Source organism: Channa argus, chromosome 18 (assembly GCF_033026475.1).
Source record: "Channa argus isolate prfri chromosome 18, Channa argus male v1.0, whole genome shotgun sequence".
Classification (NCBI taxonomy): Eukaryota; Metazoa; Chordata; class Actinopteri; order Anabantiformes; family Channidae; genus Channa; species Channa argus.
In genome coordinates, this window is record NC_090214.1 from 19,700,474 (window position 1) to 19,717,817 (window position 17,344).

The 17,344-nt window shown below is 37.8% G+C and overlaps 1 protein-coding gene across 2 annotated transcripts; it reads left to right on the forward strand.

Moving 5' to 3' along the window:
• Positions 1-508: 508 nt before the first annotated feature.
• Positions 509-17,141, forward strand: ccni (cyclin I). 2 transcript variants are annotated; one of them, XM_067483554.1, is made up of 10 exons: positions 509-729; positions 1,797-1,956; positions 8,428-8,562; positions 9,762-9,836; positions 9,992-10,132; positions 10,612-10,740; positions 10,955-11,056; positions 14,423-14,576; positions 14,714-14,949; positions 15,580-17,141. In XM_067483554.1, the coding sequence occupies exons 2-10, from the start codon at positions 1,843-1,845 to the stop codon at positions 15,808-15,810; spliced, it is 1,317 nt and encodes a 438-aa protein (XP_067339655.1). In that variant the 5' UTR covers positions 509-729; positions 1,797-1,842; the 3' UTR covers positions 15,811-17,141. The 2 variants fall into 2 exon arrangements, with proteins under 2 accessions (XP_067339655.1, XP_067339656.1); XM_067483555.1 differs by lacking the exon at positions 509-729 and adding an exon at positions 1,163-1,179.
• Positions 17,142-17,344: the final 203 nt, after the last annotated feature.

The window sequence follows — 17,344 nt, forward strand, 5'->3', positions numbered from 1 at the left end:
TACTGTAATGGTGCAAAAAAGGGGTAAAAAAACATTAACAATTTAACTTACTTTGGTGGGGAACAACATCCCCAACCTCATATACATTACACAAGGATGGAGTGTTGCCCAGTTTTACAACAGAAGGGGTGCACATGAGGGTCATTCCTAAGACAAATACTTCTCCCACCTCAAGGATGGTCTGATCTATATCAATCTTGTTTTGTATATTCATCTTGAACTAGGTGAACTATCTAGGTTAACTGGTGTTTGAGGTTAATTCGCAGTCTGAGGTCGTAATAAGGTGACAGAGCCTTCTTAAATTTGCGGTGATGTGTGATTGCACTGTGAGCGTTGTTATTTCTTTTTATCTGTTATTATTTTAACCCTGTGTTTTTAGGGTTTTTTTTAATCATTTAAATATGTCTTTGCTGTGTGGAGCACTTTAAAACTGTATTATTATTATCATACTAGAGGAAATCCCTTGTTTAGTCCACCGTTATGTCTGAAGGTGGGCGGAGCCTGTTTCCTTCTCTCTTCCTCCCTAGTCTCCTCCTCGGAAGTAGACGTATCTGTCTATATTCCGTTCTTTTATTTTTATATATTTTTTACAACCCCTTATCCCCAACACTTAAAAAAGATGGACGATTAAACAGGAGAACGGGTACCCGATTTCACCCCCTCCATTTATCCTTGAATTGAGTGGACCGGATGAAATCCAACTGTGGTTTTGTCTGCTTCGCAGGGGAGGTAAGGCTTAGCTTGGTGCTTCGTCTACTTACTGGGTCTGAGTCAGCCATTTAAATGTCCTGCTGTACAGTTAGGTCACTCATCCCAGTAAACACACTCTGCATTCTCCAATGTGAAACTGAATGAGTGTACTAACATAAGTTTTTTAACATTAGTGATTGCAAATTTGTGCGCAACGTCACACAGCACAGCTAGCGTTAACGTTAGCCATTTGCTAGCGACGCTTCGGGGGACGCCAGTATTTACATTTTTTAGAATCTTTGGCTATTTCTGACTAAATTAGACGTAGCAGCTGAAAGTAAACAGGATACATGGGGGTAGGTTGGGGAGGGGAGGGGAGGGGGAGGACGACATACAGGAAAAACACTGCGGTTATTCATGCGCGAGTGTGAAGGTAGCTTGGTTCCAGGGAGTAGTCGCATACGAGCAAATGATGATAGAAGACGTTTGGTAAGTACCGAAATAGCAGAGCACCTTCCTCGGGAGGCCCGGTGTTTCCCAAAAAGTGGGATCTACCGGAAGCTTTCAACGCCCGGAAGCTTTCATTCCCCACAAACTGAAAAGTTAGTTTCTGCCTGGATCTCTTTGACGTTCTACAATAATTTAACTGATTTGATTTCATTCAGCTAGATCCAAAATAATGTATTAAGTTGTTAGTTAAAAACTTTATGCTGCATGATGTCACAGAAGGTACAAAGTTGGTTCTAATGAGAGAAAGAAACCTGAGAAATCTTCCTAAACGAGTTGACAAGTAGCAAAAGGACCGATAACACCGTCAGAACATTCGTTCCCTAAACAAATATGACCCAGAATTTTCCTCTGATGTCAGCTTTGCATGATTTGTTCTATTAGTCTGGTATTCACCAAGATCTATTTTGGTGAATAATTAAGTTCCTGAGGAATCACACTGGTACAAAAATCATATTGCCATGAAATTACATAATGAGTAAAAGTATGGTTACATGGCATTGCTTGTCTAAAGTTTAAATTCAGCCTGTTCACCTGTTCTTGTTGAAGATGATGATTGGGGAGTGGGTGACATTCTGACATGCTATGTGACCCTGTAGGTAGCTGTATCCAGTGGGGAGGTAGGCTCAACCAGGGGAGGCAAGAATGAAGTTCACCGAACCCTGGGGACGCCAGAGGCTGTCTTTTCTTCTAGAAAAGGCCACCTCTATGGAAGCCACGATGTGGAAGATCTACGTGCCAAAGAAGCCCTCCTCACAGGTGATGTTTACATCTGGGTCCCTCCATTCATGAAGTTGTGGATGTATTACAAATAAGAAATGACACAACATATATCTACACTGAAAAAAAATGTATGGTAAACACATTAACACTTAGTTTGATGCGTGATGTTTTTAGTTTTTTTTTTTTTGTCTACAATACACCAAACCAACACCCCCTGTGTCTCTGAGCAGGATAAGAAATTACAGATAAAAGATAGATGGATATATTAAACTCAGTCATTTTAAATGTGATACAAGTGTACCCTATCAAATGAATTACACCCTGCAGAGCTTTATGTTTACTGTTAGACATCTGCAAACAAAAAAAGCACATTTCAGAAGGTGTATAAGAAGAGTAAGAACAATCAAAAAATCATATAGTAGATCTGTCAGTGACATGTCACAAGAGCATCTGTACTGTGACAGAAATACTGTATAGAGGGACTGGCTCAGGCTGAATAAAGTTAAAAAACACAGCCCTCCATGATATGTGAGAGAGTAAAGGGAGCAAGAGTTACTGAGATCTTATAATGGAGAATGTTCCAGCTACATTATGTGATGTTACACTGCAAGGTGTTAAAACAAATCTACATGTACAACGTTCCACTGACTCACTGAGCAAGACTCATATTGTTCACATCATCCATCACACTCAGCTGGTATCACCTAGTCTGGTTCACCCAGTCTGCACATTTTAAGACTTACTCACACATGATGTCACAAGTGTTTTTGTTTCATCACACCCCGGTCAGGTCTCACCCAGTTTACATTCTTAGATGGTGTAAGATAGCGGTAAAATTACTTCACAGGTATCTTACAGGGTTTGTCACTTGAAATATGTTGACTCCACTAATTCAGATTCATTTAGCTCTATTTGTTTCTTTGGCAGTCTGATGCCATTTAAATTAAATTAAATAAATCTACAACACAGTAAAGGGTTCAGACTTTTTGACCAATCAGACTGGTGTATCTAAAGCCTGAAGTGAACCTGCATGTTTGCCTTGTATTAGCATCTGTTCTTTTACTGTCTTGACTTTTTAAATCTTAATTGCCTAAAAACTTACATATGATATTGATAAAAATTATCCACATACTTTTTGATTAGTGATGTGAAATGTGACTCTTTATTTTTTTTGTCTTCATTTTTATGGAGGTAAAAAGGTTGTCAGCAAGCTTTTTTTTGTTATACTCCCAACAGTAAGCAAGAAAAACTTGTCCTACGTGTGTTTATCCTTTATATACCCTGCATCAGTGTTGCATGTGTTTACTGTAACACGTCTACTGTAGATCTTGTTGCAGTACTGTAGCTCCCAAAATGTCCCGTGAAGTACATTGTAGCCTTATGTGATCAAGGTACTCATGCTATTTAAGCTATTACTATTGACACTGAGATAACTCTAGAAACTAATCTTTAGAGAAAAAACCTGGAGTGCTGAAGTGATATCAGTGAAATACTATAAGGCTGCATTAATACACTCACTGCAGCTTACTGGGAAAAAACCCAGTAAGCTGCAGTGGTGGTGGCAGCAGGTTGTTTCATGTACCTGAGGGAATGAAATACAATTTGGAGTGCATTTAGCAGTTTAAGAGAATTGAACAACTATTTAAAGTTATCACAGCAACAACAGTTTTTCATAAGTTTTTTTATTTTTAACATCTCTGTGAATATGGCACATGTAGAATGTCCAAAATCCAGTTTGAATATCATCACAAAACAGATGTAAGAAATGTGTGTTGATAATGGTGGGAAGGACTTTAATTAACATTTTTTCAAATTTTCCAACATTTTTATTGTATGTACTGTCTACTGTTGCTTTTCACATTCTTTTCATAAACATCTGCTCTGAAGGGGCTTAATAGAATTTGCAGAAGGATAATCTCAACTGTTAATCCAGATTTACTGTTGATGCTGAGTCACTGGTGTGCATTTATGTCAAGTTCCTGTTGTTGTTGTTGTGTTGCTTTCTCTTTGCAGCCAAATTCACTAAGTTGGGAAAACACTGTTCTCTGTTGTACAGTCTGTTGTTTTTCAGTCCATTGGAAATCCACCTGCTGGCTATGGACTTTCTGTGTGAAATTTGCATATTGTCCCTGAGCTTTCATGGGATTTCTCCAAATACTCTAGTATCCTCCCATAGTCAGAAGATGCAGTTAAGTTAATTGGTCACTCTAAATTGCCTGTAGGTGTGAAAGTCTCTGTGGTCTTGTTCTAGCCTGTTGACTTCTCCAGGGTGTACCCTGTCTCTTGCCCGGTGACAGGTGGGTTTGGCTCCAGCCCTGTGACCCTAACAGGATAGGGGGTATAGATAATGGGGTTAAAACACTCGATCAGAATATGCATACTAATGATTAAAACATATAGTCTTATCATGGAGATAAGTAAAGACCAGGGCTAGATTACAAGTCTGATATGATTGTTCCTTAGACCCCCATTGCCCCATAATTTGTTCCGGTCCTCTATTTTAAAGGATGTCCAAAAGCCTTTGATCCTCACTCCCCATTGCAATATAAATATCTGAGGCTTAGTTTTGAGAAATATGAGAATGAGCAGAGCTTGCAGTCAGCTTTCTTTTTGTCATTGTCACTTATCTTAACACCTCCAAATCACAGACATTTCCAACCTCAGCCTATCTGCTCAACCAGCATGAGGCTAACATTTTGTAAGATGTGGAATCTGAGAAATTCTATCTCATGAAACGGTAAACACTTCTTCTTCTTCTTCTTCTTCTTATATATATTTCTGATTGACTTAGATTTTTGTGTGCCTTTTTAAGTGTCGATTGACAAAAGCACCACAAACAACTTTATATTTTAAGATAAAATTTTTCTCTTCATGATCTGTAATTTTTTACGATCAATAATATTGTCATGGTTAGGAAAGCAGTGTGCTGTTGTTTAGCAATATCCACATTTCAAAAGTTATCACTGTCATCATTCCATTTATTCAATCACGTATAAGGCTGAATATCCCTGTTCATTGAGTAGAAATACAGTCTGCATTGATATAATTTACGTTTATCGAAAACATTTATTCAATACATGTTTATCTACATAAATATAAAGCATAATCACATTATCATAACAGGCTAATAAATATTTATTTTACAAACATATTATCAGTAAAGGCAAATTCAGTAAAAAGCATGTTGCTATAAAATATGTTGCTATCTGGATTGTGTGTCTATGGGTAAATAAGCTCCAAACACCACCACAGTATTGTCAAAGTAGGACTGGCATCGGATTTGATAGAAACAGATGTCTGATGCGTCTCTTCATGCATTTTTAGTGAGAAGGACTAAGACACAAGGAAAAAATTATTTCAATGGTGGGGAATGAATTGGGATGCACCCCATGTTTGAGCTGAGTGAGGAGCTACTGCTCATGTAAAGCCTATTGAAATGTTGCATATGATATTAAGATATATATACATAAAATTGTCTGTATTTAAAGAACAACCGTCTGTTCTTTGTCTAGTCATCGAGTTTGCATGTTTATAGTTTTGACTTGATAGTGAAGAGGCCTCTAAAATGCTAATGGTGCTGCTGAGACAGGTTGACTGTCTCAGTTTATGACCCTTATCAGTGTCTTTGCCCCAGTTTAGTCGGCAATTAAATTGGTGTAAGAGTGATCTGGGCAACAGCAGTGTTGCTGGGTGTTCTATACTGAATTAAATATATTTCTCTGAAGTACTGTAGTTCCTGTGTCCCTCAGTTACACAATGCATAGAAATGCACTTGATCAACTGAAAGACACCTGAAAGACTGAGCTGACATCCAAATGTATTGTTGATTAATACCCCTACATGGATGTTAGGGGATGGAAACTTAGCCCTAACATAATAAAAATGCACATTCAGCTTTTTTTTGGTTTGTTTTTTTTTTTTTTTTTTGTCGAGTTAAAATACCCTAAATTAAGACACGGTTGCTGAACTGCATGTTTTTATATATATATTATTTAATCCAAGGTGATAATTTATTTGCCATCTCTTTTAAAGTGAGACATACTCTTGATTCTAATTTAGATTTCCCAAAGTAAAATCTCATTCCTTGACCCTTTTCCTTCCAATAATAAATAGTTATCTCTTGATGAACTATGGGAAATTAATGAATGCTTTTATTTAAGGGAGTACTGTTACTCTACATATGAGCTGCCAAGCATACAGATTTAGAAAAGTTAAGAATGGTGTTTTTAATCTGATGGCTGTATCTTTGTATTTGGAGACAGTGCATGCAAAGGTCTAAAGGGGACTGCCATTTACTCGTTATTCCATTTAGGACATTAATAAAAGAAAGTTATGTTTAAGCTTAAGTCTTGGTTCATTGACTGATATGTGAGAAAATGCTGGCTGGTCTTGCTGTATGACCAGAAAATGGTCACCATCCCAAATACTGGCAGGTTTTACCAGTGGTTTTAAGTTTTTCTGCCTTAGCGTCACTGGCATGTACCCAGTTATCATATGACAGATCTGTGACTTTGTAATCTATGGTTGGTTGGCAAAAGTGCTTGGTTTGTGCTGACTGGAGCTTTGGGGAATACTGATCCTAACCTACATTCACATACAAATAAAGCAGTACCCAAGCCATAATTGACCAAATGACACCAGCTTGCTGTAATAACTGCTGTAATGTGACATCCAAGCATTAACAGAAACATTACTGATGGAAAGACATGCTGCTGTTAAGTTTTCAAACATCAGATCTCAAAACCTCTACAAATATAATTGGAACTTTTTTCTCAGCTATGTAATACCAGGAAGAAGTGCCAAAAAAGTTTTTTGTTATTTGTGTGAACACCCCTTTTCAGCATAGGTTAAAGCAGTGTTTGTTCTTGACAGTAAATATTTGGCAATGTATTTTTAGTAAAACAAATTTTAGCTCTATATGCTACAACATTTGATTTGTTATGAACAATTATTTGCTTAATGTGTAAACTGTCAGTTTTAATTTTGAAATGTTTTATTGAACCATCTTGGAATGACATTTTTTTAACCATTTTTATTTCAAGACACCCAATTTTAGAGCTCAAAAATATTTAAATAGTTTACTGCTCACCAGTTTTACCACCAACTCATTGGTCGATTTGTAAGTTGGCACACTAGAGATCCAGATAATAACATTGATGAATGATGGAAAAAAGAAACCTTTGGACTTGGTCATATCAAGAACACTCTCAAGGAGGTAGATATAACTCTGTGTCAGAGTCAACAATCAAGAGAAGACTTCACCGGAGTAAATACAGGATAACCCAAAGATGTTAACCAAAACTCAAAATCATTAGGTGGTCTTGAAAGCATTTGTCCATTTTATTAGTAGAAGACCCTCCAAATAAGCAGGAACTTGAGTAGGAAGGAAGTCCCAGCATCTGGTGGTGTTTGTGAGTTTCATACTTTAGACAATCAGTGCGAAGGATTTGCAAGCAAGTATCTTGATCCACTAAAACTGTAGCTTATAATGAAAAATTGTCTCTCAACCTTTTATTTTGTCGGTTTTTCTTACTGAGGCAAATGTATAACATGACCTCATTGATTTCGGTCCAGCCTTTGTGCAAACGAACTGTTGTAACCTCATAGTCGTCCTTCTGCACTGTCCTTATCAGGGGTTTCAGAACAAAAGGTGTATTGTATCACTGCCCTGTTGAACCCTGGTCATGTTTTTTTCCTGGTCTCTGCTTCAGGTTAGAACAAGCCCATCACAAAGTATGCAAAAGTCTAATGCCGTGCATATTAATAAACACTTCAGATACAGGGTATTGTTTTCACAGAGCATAGTATTATGACAAGTGATCATCAGCTGATGAATTGTTTCAGTTGTGAGTAGAATGAATGGGATGGTTTTTAAAGCTAATTTAGTAGCAGGTTTTGGCCTGGCTGCCCTGGTGGTTTAAGGTATTGTTTGTTTCTTCAAAGGAATTATGTCGGTGTCAAAGGACTCAGCTAGGCCCTTTCTAAGTATACAAATCCAGGTGATTAATTTGGATTAGTACAATGAGTCCTGCCTAACCTTGTTTTGCCCTGGAATAGATATCAAGTGATGCCATAAAACAGCTGTTTTTAAGAGAAAAACCTTTTTCCTAATTTGTTTTCTTGATATCTTAAAGATTTTAGTCATGATCATGTCTGCTAACATATTCTAGAATTATTCTAGAATAATGAAGTATTACATTTTACAATTCCAGGCAAGCAGAGCTCATTTTGTTGACATTTGAACTACAGATTAAGTAGGTGTGAACTTCACTTTATCTATCTTAAGTATCCCTTTTTTTATTCTCAAATGGAGTCCAAAGCACAGAATAAAGCTCACGTTACTGGGAAAATCTGCTTTAGAGTTTTCACAGTGACCTGGTTTTAATCTGGTTTTATATTTAATTGTTCTTGTGAGGAAACATGGACAGGTTTCCAGCAGTCAGCACAAGCATACCCAACATATGAAGTTGATGCTGACACCGTTGTTATCTTTGTTGTCTGTTGTAGGATACAGACATCTCCCCTGCCCAGCGTGATGAGGCCGTGCGGTGGTTGATGGAGCTCCACAGCAGACTCAACCTATACCCAGAGACCCTGGTGTTAGCTGTCAGCATCCTGGACCGCTTCCTTGCTCCCATCAAGGTAAATGCACCCTTCGAGAACTAGTGGACAGTTCTCGAAGTAAGCATTTGTAGAAATGTAAATTACCAAACAAAGCTGCTTTTATGAACTGTTACATAGACAAGAAATGGCAAGAAACCTAGGATTCCCTACCCCTGACAACGATACAGGAATTTATTCCTATTGGAACAGTCCTATGATGCATTTTTATCAGCAAAGTTATTAGAGACGTTACTTTTGTGAACAAGTGTACCAGAAAGCCTCGATAGATCTGTTTTTATTTCCCACTGTTCAGCTGCTATGGTGGTAAGGCTCATTTCAGTTGCCTCACAGCTGATGGTAGCATGTACGCAATAACAGGAAGTGTCAGTACTGGATGTTCTGTCACATCATGACTGCATCCCACACCACAGACAGGAAGTTTTAGCTGAGGATAACAATGTTCCAGGATTATCAGATGTAATACAGTGTGTGTTCTTGGTCAGTATCACCATTATTGGCTATTTTGGTTGGTCCTTTTTGAAATTTAAGCTTAGAATTAGATTAAGTTAGTGGTGGAAAGTAATGAAGTACATTAACTTAAGTATTATACTTGTGTACAGTTTTGAGGTACTCCACTACAATTCAGAGGGAACTATTGTACTTTGTTTTTCGATGTTTTAAAATTGTAGGTCACAATCGTAGGTGTGTGAGAGAGAGAGAGAGAGAGAGAGAGAGAGAGAACGTTCACTTTCACATGTATAGAAACTATTGTGACACATTTTGAAACTGCCTTTTCTGGGTAATTACTGTCACTTTTGTATAAGTGGAATAATGTGGAATTACAAGACAAAAGCTACTTTCACACTGCCAGCCCTAGTGCTCAATTCCTTTTTTTTTCTTTTTTTGGTCAGATCTGATCTGATCTTTTAATGTTAAGGGTTTACATCCTCCCAAACTGCAATAGCATCATTAGAGGTCAGAATCTACAGTATGCAAGAAGACAGCTACTTCCTGTTTATTTATAAGAGCAGATCTAATCAGGCAAGATGACGACATGTGTGTTGAAATGTGATGAGTACTGAGCGAGAAGTGCAAGCGACAGTGAAAGTTCTACACAAGATTGAATGATAGTTCATAACAACGAACAATTCCAACAGGGATGTCTCCTGATGTCAAGTTGTCCCCAACATAGTGTTGAGAAACTGACTGTAAACATATAATTTTTAATTTCTCTTCAGGCTCGTCCAAAGTACCTGCGCTGCATTGCCATCGCCTGCTTCTTCCTGGCAGCTAAGACGTGTGAGGAGGATGAGGTGAACAAAAACAACATACAATCAGACAATAAGATGTAACAAGCTTGTCTGGAAAAGTAATGGTTCTATTTTAATAAGTGTTAAAGTTTGCTGTAGCAGCTGAATTTAGCTGTCTTAGAGCTGTTTGTGTAACTGTGTGTGTGCATGTGTGTCAGTGTGTGCCCTCTCTGAAGGAGCTGGTTGCATCCAGCAGTTGTGGCTGCTCTCCCTCAGAGATCCTGAGGATGGAGAGGATCATCCTGGACAAACTGAACTGGGATCTGCACACTGCGACCGCACTGGACTTCCTGCACATTGTACTTAACACACAAACGCACACATTCTCATTGTATCTGACACGATCTGGGCTAAAATTGAAGGCTTCAGAGATAAAGTTAGAGTGATTTATTTTATTTTTTTTCTTTTCTCTTAGTCAATACTATAAATTTAGATCAAGTTAAGTGGTAAAATCTGTGTCTTGTCAGCTTTTGATTTTTTAGATTATTTTTCTTGATTCTGATCATCATTAGATTTTAAACACTATCCAGCCTTTCAGCTTTCATTGCTTTCTGAACTTGAGCCATTAGCATGAGTAAAATCAAAAAATACTAAACAAAAAAGATATGGACTTACAGACATTTGGAGCTACTCTTTTTACACGAATCTTTTTATTGTGCATTTTTTGCTACTTGCCAAAAGTATCCCAAGTATCTCTTAAAGTTGTAAAATGTTCAGATCAAACTATTTGTGGTTTACTTCTTGTAATCTTCATCTTCCTTCCTTTCTTCTCCCGTAGTTCCATGCGATGGTGATGCTGTGTCGTTCTGGGCTTTTGGACTCCATGTTGGGACTGAACCGCTCTCCGCAACTCGCTCTGCTCACACAACGACTCCTCTACTGTTTGGCCGACCACACGCTCATACAGGTATAAACAAATGCAAACAGACACACAAACTCCTTTGACCCTACATTGTAGAAACCTATGTTGTAATTGTGTAACAGTGGTATGTTTAAGGAATAGTTTATATTGAACATGATATACTGGCTAATTATGGATTTTATTTTATTTTACCTATATGTGTGTGGTGGCTTTGGCTCGTATTGCACCTCATTGTTTTGTCTCTATTATATTCCCGTAGCTCAGAGGATCCATGCTCGCTTTGGCCCTCATCACCCTGGAGCTGGAGTCTTGCTGTCCTGACTGGCTGGCTCTCACCATTGAGCTGCTGAGGAAGGCACAGGTACCTGGGTCTATCATACATTATAGAAACATTCTTGGAAATTGTGTGCCAAAAGTGAATCTAGTCAAAACACTCTTAAATCAGAGTGGGAAAGTGTGTGACTCCTATTTTATGAAACTCAGAGCCACAAAGAACAAATCGCAGCGATGCACTGTAGTTTCTCTGACAGTTGAGCGTTGTAGTTTTAGACCGTGGAACAGTGTTAAAAGCAATATATAATAAAAATTTACTGCCGCCAAAGTATATTTGCCCAACCATCTTTATTTATTTTTCATCTATCTAGGATAACATTGACATCTGCAACCAGTTAAACAAAATTCCCTCCACTCTACTTCCTCTGTAGCCGTGGTTTAGAGATGGTGTTAGTGACTTATTCTTTGTTGTTTTTAAACTACACCCATTGTTTAATGTTAGAACTATTATTTATTTTACGTAGAGTTTGTAATTCAATTAAAATATTTACCAGTGGATTCATTTCAGCTATGTAGTAAAATTGTTTTATTAGATATTTTTTGGGGGCCGCACCTGGTGGAGTGGGATTCGATCACACTCCCCTCTGCATCTCTACCCATTGATCCACCAGGCCCCGTATATCATGTCAAGATATCAATAAATCAAATTGTAGTTCTGAACGAGGACAGTTAGTAGTGTATTTGAAGCAAGTATCTGTTGGACAATAAGCTGCACCAAAGTCAGTAGGCTATTAAAATGTACATACAGACAGTTAAATTCAATCAGTATTTGTACAGTTAACATTTAGGACAACATCCTCATTGATTTAAATTGAAAAAAAAAACACTTACGCCACCCTTAGATTAGCTGTTTTAGCAATGCTTATATGACCATATTTATGTATAGTCTAGATAGATAGATATCTATATGTTCACAGTAAATACTGACTTTTGCCTGTAGATGCCAATTTGTTATTTTAACATTTTGTCAGTATTTTCTCTATTTTCTGTTTATATATCGAGAAAGAAAATACAAGGATGCAAGGTCATTACATCCTTGCTATAACAGCAAAGCTGTTGGTGGTTCAAGATGTTTGCATAGTATTGTATATCATGTGACCAAACCATGTGACCATACAGAAGTGTGGCTAGAGAAGCAGCAAATACTTATATTGTGCTTCTCTGGAAAAATGTGACAAAGGGGGAAACTCCTGACAAGTTTAATGTAGTTCCTCAAACTGTATTGTTTACATTGTCGACATTTAAAAATGTGGAAGTACTCTTACGTCATTAACAAAACAAGTCTCTCGGACTCTGGGAAACTTAAATGAGTTGAATTTAATGAATTATAAAGCTGAAAGCAAAAAAGTCTTTGTAGAAGCTGTTGATGTAAAAATAGACCCTGAAGAAAAATAATATTTGAATTGTATCTGACCAATGTGTTCTCCACATTTTTTCCTTTTAAGCTTACTGACTGACAGTGTAGATGTGATAGTTATATTTACTTATTTGTTTATTATTTGATTTTTGTGTTTGTTTTCATGAGCAACTCAGGAAGGAGGAAAACAAAGGGAAGCCAGAAGGTTTGAGGGTGGCCAGCAGAGAGCGCTAGAGGGCAGCCCAAGTGCAGCAGAGGAGAGAGATCATTTGGAGAAGTAGGGGGAACCAGAGCAGGGGAAATAATTAGACTCTTTATATCATAGACTAACAAAAACCCACATACACTAATCAGGCAGAACATCATGACCACCTGTGCAATTTAATGTAACCACACATGGTGGCTCTGCTATGAATTCTACTTTTACAAGATTATCATTTCTCAGTTTTTAGGTTGAAACTGTCAGAAAGGGGATAATTCTAATATGTGTTTATCGTAAACGTCTTGTAAAAGTCGAATTTATGGCCGAGCCACTGTACTTGATTGCATTAAATTGCAGAGGTGGTCATGATGTTACACCTGATCAGTGTAGGTTTCAGTTATAGGTGACTCAACTCAGCATTTCTGGAGAAGTCTTTCACCAGCCTTCTGCTTTAAAACATCCTCTACTCTGTTTGGCCTTGCAGCCTTTTATTGTGGGAATAAAAAATCAATAAGTGTAAACACAACACTTCCAACGCTTTGTCCCTGACTCTGTCCTTGAGCAAAATAGTGAGGGTGGAGCCTCCGGGGGCACTTTGAGTCAGATGTTGGGTTCGGACCACACTCAGCAGGAGAGCACAACTTCATAACCTGCATGTTAGGCTGCATTTAAGCTGGTCCTAAGCTATTTCAAATACACAAAGGTCCCTGGAAGCTACTCCACTAAAGTAGGAGCAAAACCAGTCAGTCTTTATTCAAGTTCAAGTAAATAACTACATGCTCTAAAATGTACTTTACGTACAAAAGTACAGGTTACTCCACCAAGAAATACAGTATTTAATTAGATGTTGTTGATAACATGAATGTACAAGTCTCATCCAGTTATGAGTTATCTTATAACTATAATTTTGGCAGAATTCCCAAAGGTTTGGCATTGATATGTTCCATATAGATTTAAGGAGACAACCTCTTAAAAAATGTGATTTAACGCTTAAAAAAAAAATTATTGCTAATCAAATTTCTTGCTTTAACTAATGTGCTATTCAGTTGGTATAAATATAGAAATATCAAATGTTGGTTTACTGTTAACACATTTTACATTTGTGCTGTAATAATCTACTGCGAATGCTTCTAGCAGTCACAGTATGTTATCCTAATTATTATGATTACGATGTTCCATACGTTTTCTGGAACTTAACTACTTAATTTCAAAACTTGTTAAGGATGTTTGTGCAGCTTTTTCATTTTTAAAATGTTTTTTCTTATTCAAATGAACCGAGAGGCTCCTCAGCTTCTCTTCAGCTTTGTCCTATTTTTGCTCTAACTTCAGCCTTGAGATGCCATTCACCACCACCATCACAAGGCTTTCAGCTATCAGCCTTGTATTCCACTTGTTAATATCTTTTACAGTTTTTGAATATCGCAGCTTTAGTTTGAGTTACATTTTGGTGAATTTCCAACTTCTCTGTGTGACATTACACACACTAACTTCTAGCTTCAACTTCTATGAACTTTTTTCTTCATTTCTTCAGTCAGCTTTCATCTTTCATCAGCAATTTATACATTAAAATGTAGGTATCTTTGTCTTCTTTCAGGAAATGTAACTCTCATAGTGGCAGGACTTAGGGTTCTTTCAGTATTTGGCCAGAAGTGGAGAGCGTGCCGTCTGAAACTATTGGAGCCCATTATAACGGAGGTCCAGAAATTCTCCTCAAATGGGGGCTGTTTTAGAAATCGCCGCCCTAAAACTGAATTAATTGGGTTTGAACAGTGCAGCCTCTAGGGGACATTAAAAACATAAGCATTATTAAATTGTTGTTTCCTCGCTCTCCTTAGATCGATAGCTCTGAGCTGATTAGGAGTCGAGAGCTGGTGGCACGTAGTCTTTCCACACCAAGAGCTTCCCTGCCTCCAAACACCGTCTACATCTACAAACCCCTGCAGAGCCAAACCACACTGCAGCCTCCAGCCCAGGACTGCTGCACGCTGGGTACGTTTAAAGGGGGACCAAGTTTTACACACCAAAATCTGTTTTTAGTTTCTGATGTAACCGTTATTTAAATTATTATACAAATGTTAGTTATCTGTACACAAAGTTAAGTATTTCTATACCTCTTTTCACTCCAGGGACCATCACTTCCAACACGGAGTCTTCCAGGGACCACAGCTTCACCATCACTTCCCCCGCCCCTTCACCACCACCTGCAGAAGAGAAGGAGGAAGGGAGGCAGCTGCCTCTAAGTACAGCCTCCTCCTTCACTCACTGCAGCACCCCAGCTCTGCTCTCTCCATCCAAATACATCCCCCCTCTCAACCACTTGCAGAGGGTCACACTGCGCTGCAAGGCCTCCACCAAACGCAAGGTAATTACTTCATACACAGGTTTGGAAATGATGAAGCTCAAATAATTGAATAAAATGAATATCCAACAATTTTGAGACATATTCATTACAGATGTTTTTTATTCAAAAAAATCTTAATGTCTCTAGTTTTGACTATTGAAATGTGAATGTTTCTCATTGTGTTAACTGACCACTTTTGACATGTCATAGACTTGTAATAAACATTTAATATAAGTAATAAACTTAGTAATCAATCAAGTAAAAGCAAATTCACACTAAAGCTCCACAGCTCCAAATCTGCAGGGACCAAAGTTCAAATTTGTTCAACACAGCATTGTACCTCGTGCACAAAGCCCACAGCCCAGCCAATAAGTGCTGACCATTGTTTCAATTGAATGAAAAACTTGTCAGCTTACTGGCGTTTCTAAATTTCCCAAATTGTACGATAACACGTTACCCTCATATCGATGCCAGACAAACGCAGACAGGCTGCTTAGCTAGTAAAGTATTATCTTGCTGATACGAAAACACTTTTGGAAAACGCTTTGTCTCTCGAAATGTGAATATGCCATAAGGGAAAGTAATGAATAAATAAATTCAGGACATGCAACCTTAAACCTGAGTCACAATATGATTCTGCCTTTGTGTAAGGTGGAGGAGATGGAAGTGGACGACTTCTACGACGCCATTAAACGCCTCTACAATGAAGATGTCACCACTACCATCACTATCCAGGAGGGAGCAACATCCACAATGGGGGCAGTAACAACAGGTGGAGAAGGCGAAGGAGAAGGAGGTCTGAGCTTCTGCAGTGTCCTGTTGTCCCGACAGGAAGGCAGCACCTCCCCCTGCCCACCTCTGCAGCCAGCCAGCACCTCCTAGAGACCAAAAAGGAAGCTGTTTACCAAAACCACCTCAACACTGACATCACACTTCCTGTTTTCCTTCCAAATTGAAATCCTCCAATGGAAATACTCAAAATATGGTCAATGTTTTGGTAAATCATATGGTAAATCAGTCACCCAAACATGGTGAAGAAGAAAATATTAGGACAAAGTTAAGAGATTATTAAGTCATATTAATATCAAGACAATAGAAGCAGAAGGAAATAAATGATGTCAGTGGTTAAGGTGGTTTTGGTCGCCAGCCTGACCCCAAGCTGTTCAGCTGTCCTGAGATCAGTTCCCATCATCCCCTGTAGCTGGAAAACAGAGCGCAAAAAAAATTTAAACATTCAAAAAATAAAATCCTGCTGCTACTACTACTACATCAATGATATTTGTTGAACACAAACAACAAAAGGCTTAAAAAAATTATAAATAGAAAAATTTTCCTTAAAAAAAAAAAGTAGAATTCACTTCCTCTGAAAGTGTCTTGCTCTTTTTGTGGAGGATTTTGGAAGTTTGTCACCTTATATTTGTTGTTAATACTGTTCTGTCATCTAACCTATTTCTTTTTCTTTCTTTCCTACCTCATTTTGCATGTTTCCCCTCTCTATTTATAATTTATTCATAGTCTAAATCTAATGTATGAATGTTTCTGTATAATTGATTACAAGTAGTAGTTGCCCAAAAAGATTTTTTTTAAAGTAAAGTTTTCCAAATATGATGTTAATATAAAATTCCCTTATAAATCCTTTTGCTTCGTTTCCCTTCCCACTCAGCTTGCTGTGAGACTTTGACTCAACAACTCAGGTTGTTGGCCGTGTTCTTAAAACCTGGTTTAAGTAATCCAGAGTTGCAATGCTATAAATTTGAATCCAGCTAGCTTTATATATTAACACTGAGACACCTTTATGATTTCCCAATAACTTACATGATCCCATATAAACCACCCTATGAGGATTTGTTGATATGACGGCTCTTGTTAAATCTGAAATTCTAAAAGAAAATCTAGGTTTTAAAACCAATGTTATTGTTTGCGTATGAAGAATATGCCCCTGGTGAAAATTAATTCACACTTAATAAAAAAAAAAGTAGTTTGAGTTGATGTCTGAGTTTTAGTCTAAAAAAAAATTTGACAGTATTCGCTGATTGAAAGAAAAGGCTAAACAGCATGCTCTGTTTTTATCTCTTGACGTTTTCTTTAATATATTTTTAATCCTGCAAAAAGCTCTGTTGTTCCTGCTGTGGGAGCTGCTGGTGGCTGCTCTGGGTCTGTGAACGCACTGCGGCACCAACAAATAAAGAAATAAGAGAATGGAAAAACTGCAAGTGACCACTTTGTCTTCATTTACTTATTCAAAAACATCCGTGTTAAAGATTTTGGTGATGGAGGTTCATCTAGCAGAATCACACTTCAGCTCTGTCAGACTTGTTTCCATTACTGCCTTTACAGCCCTGACAGCTTTGTAAAGCACAGCTGTTTGAGATAAATGTTAAACTCAGAATGCTATTAATGCTAATTTTGAATTTTT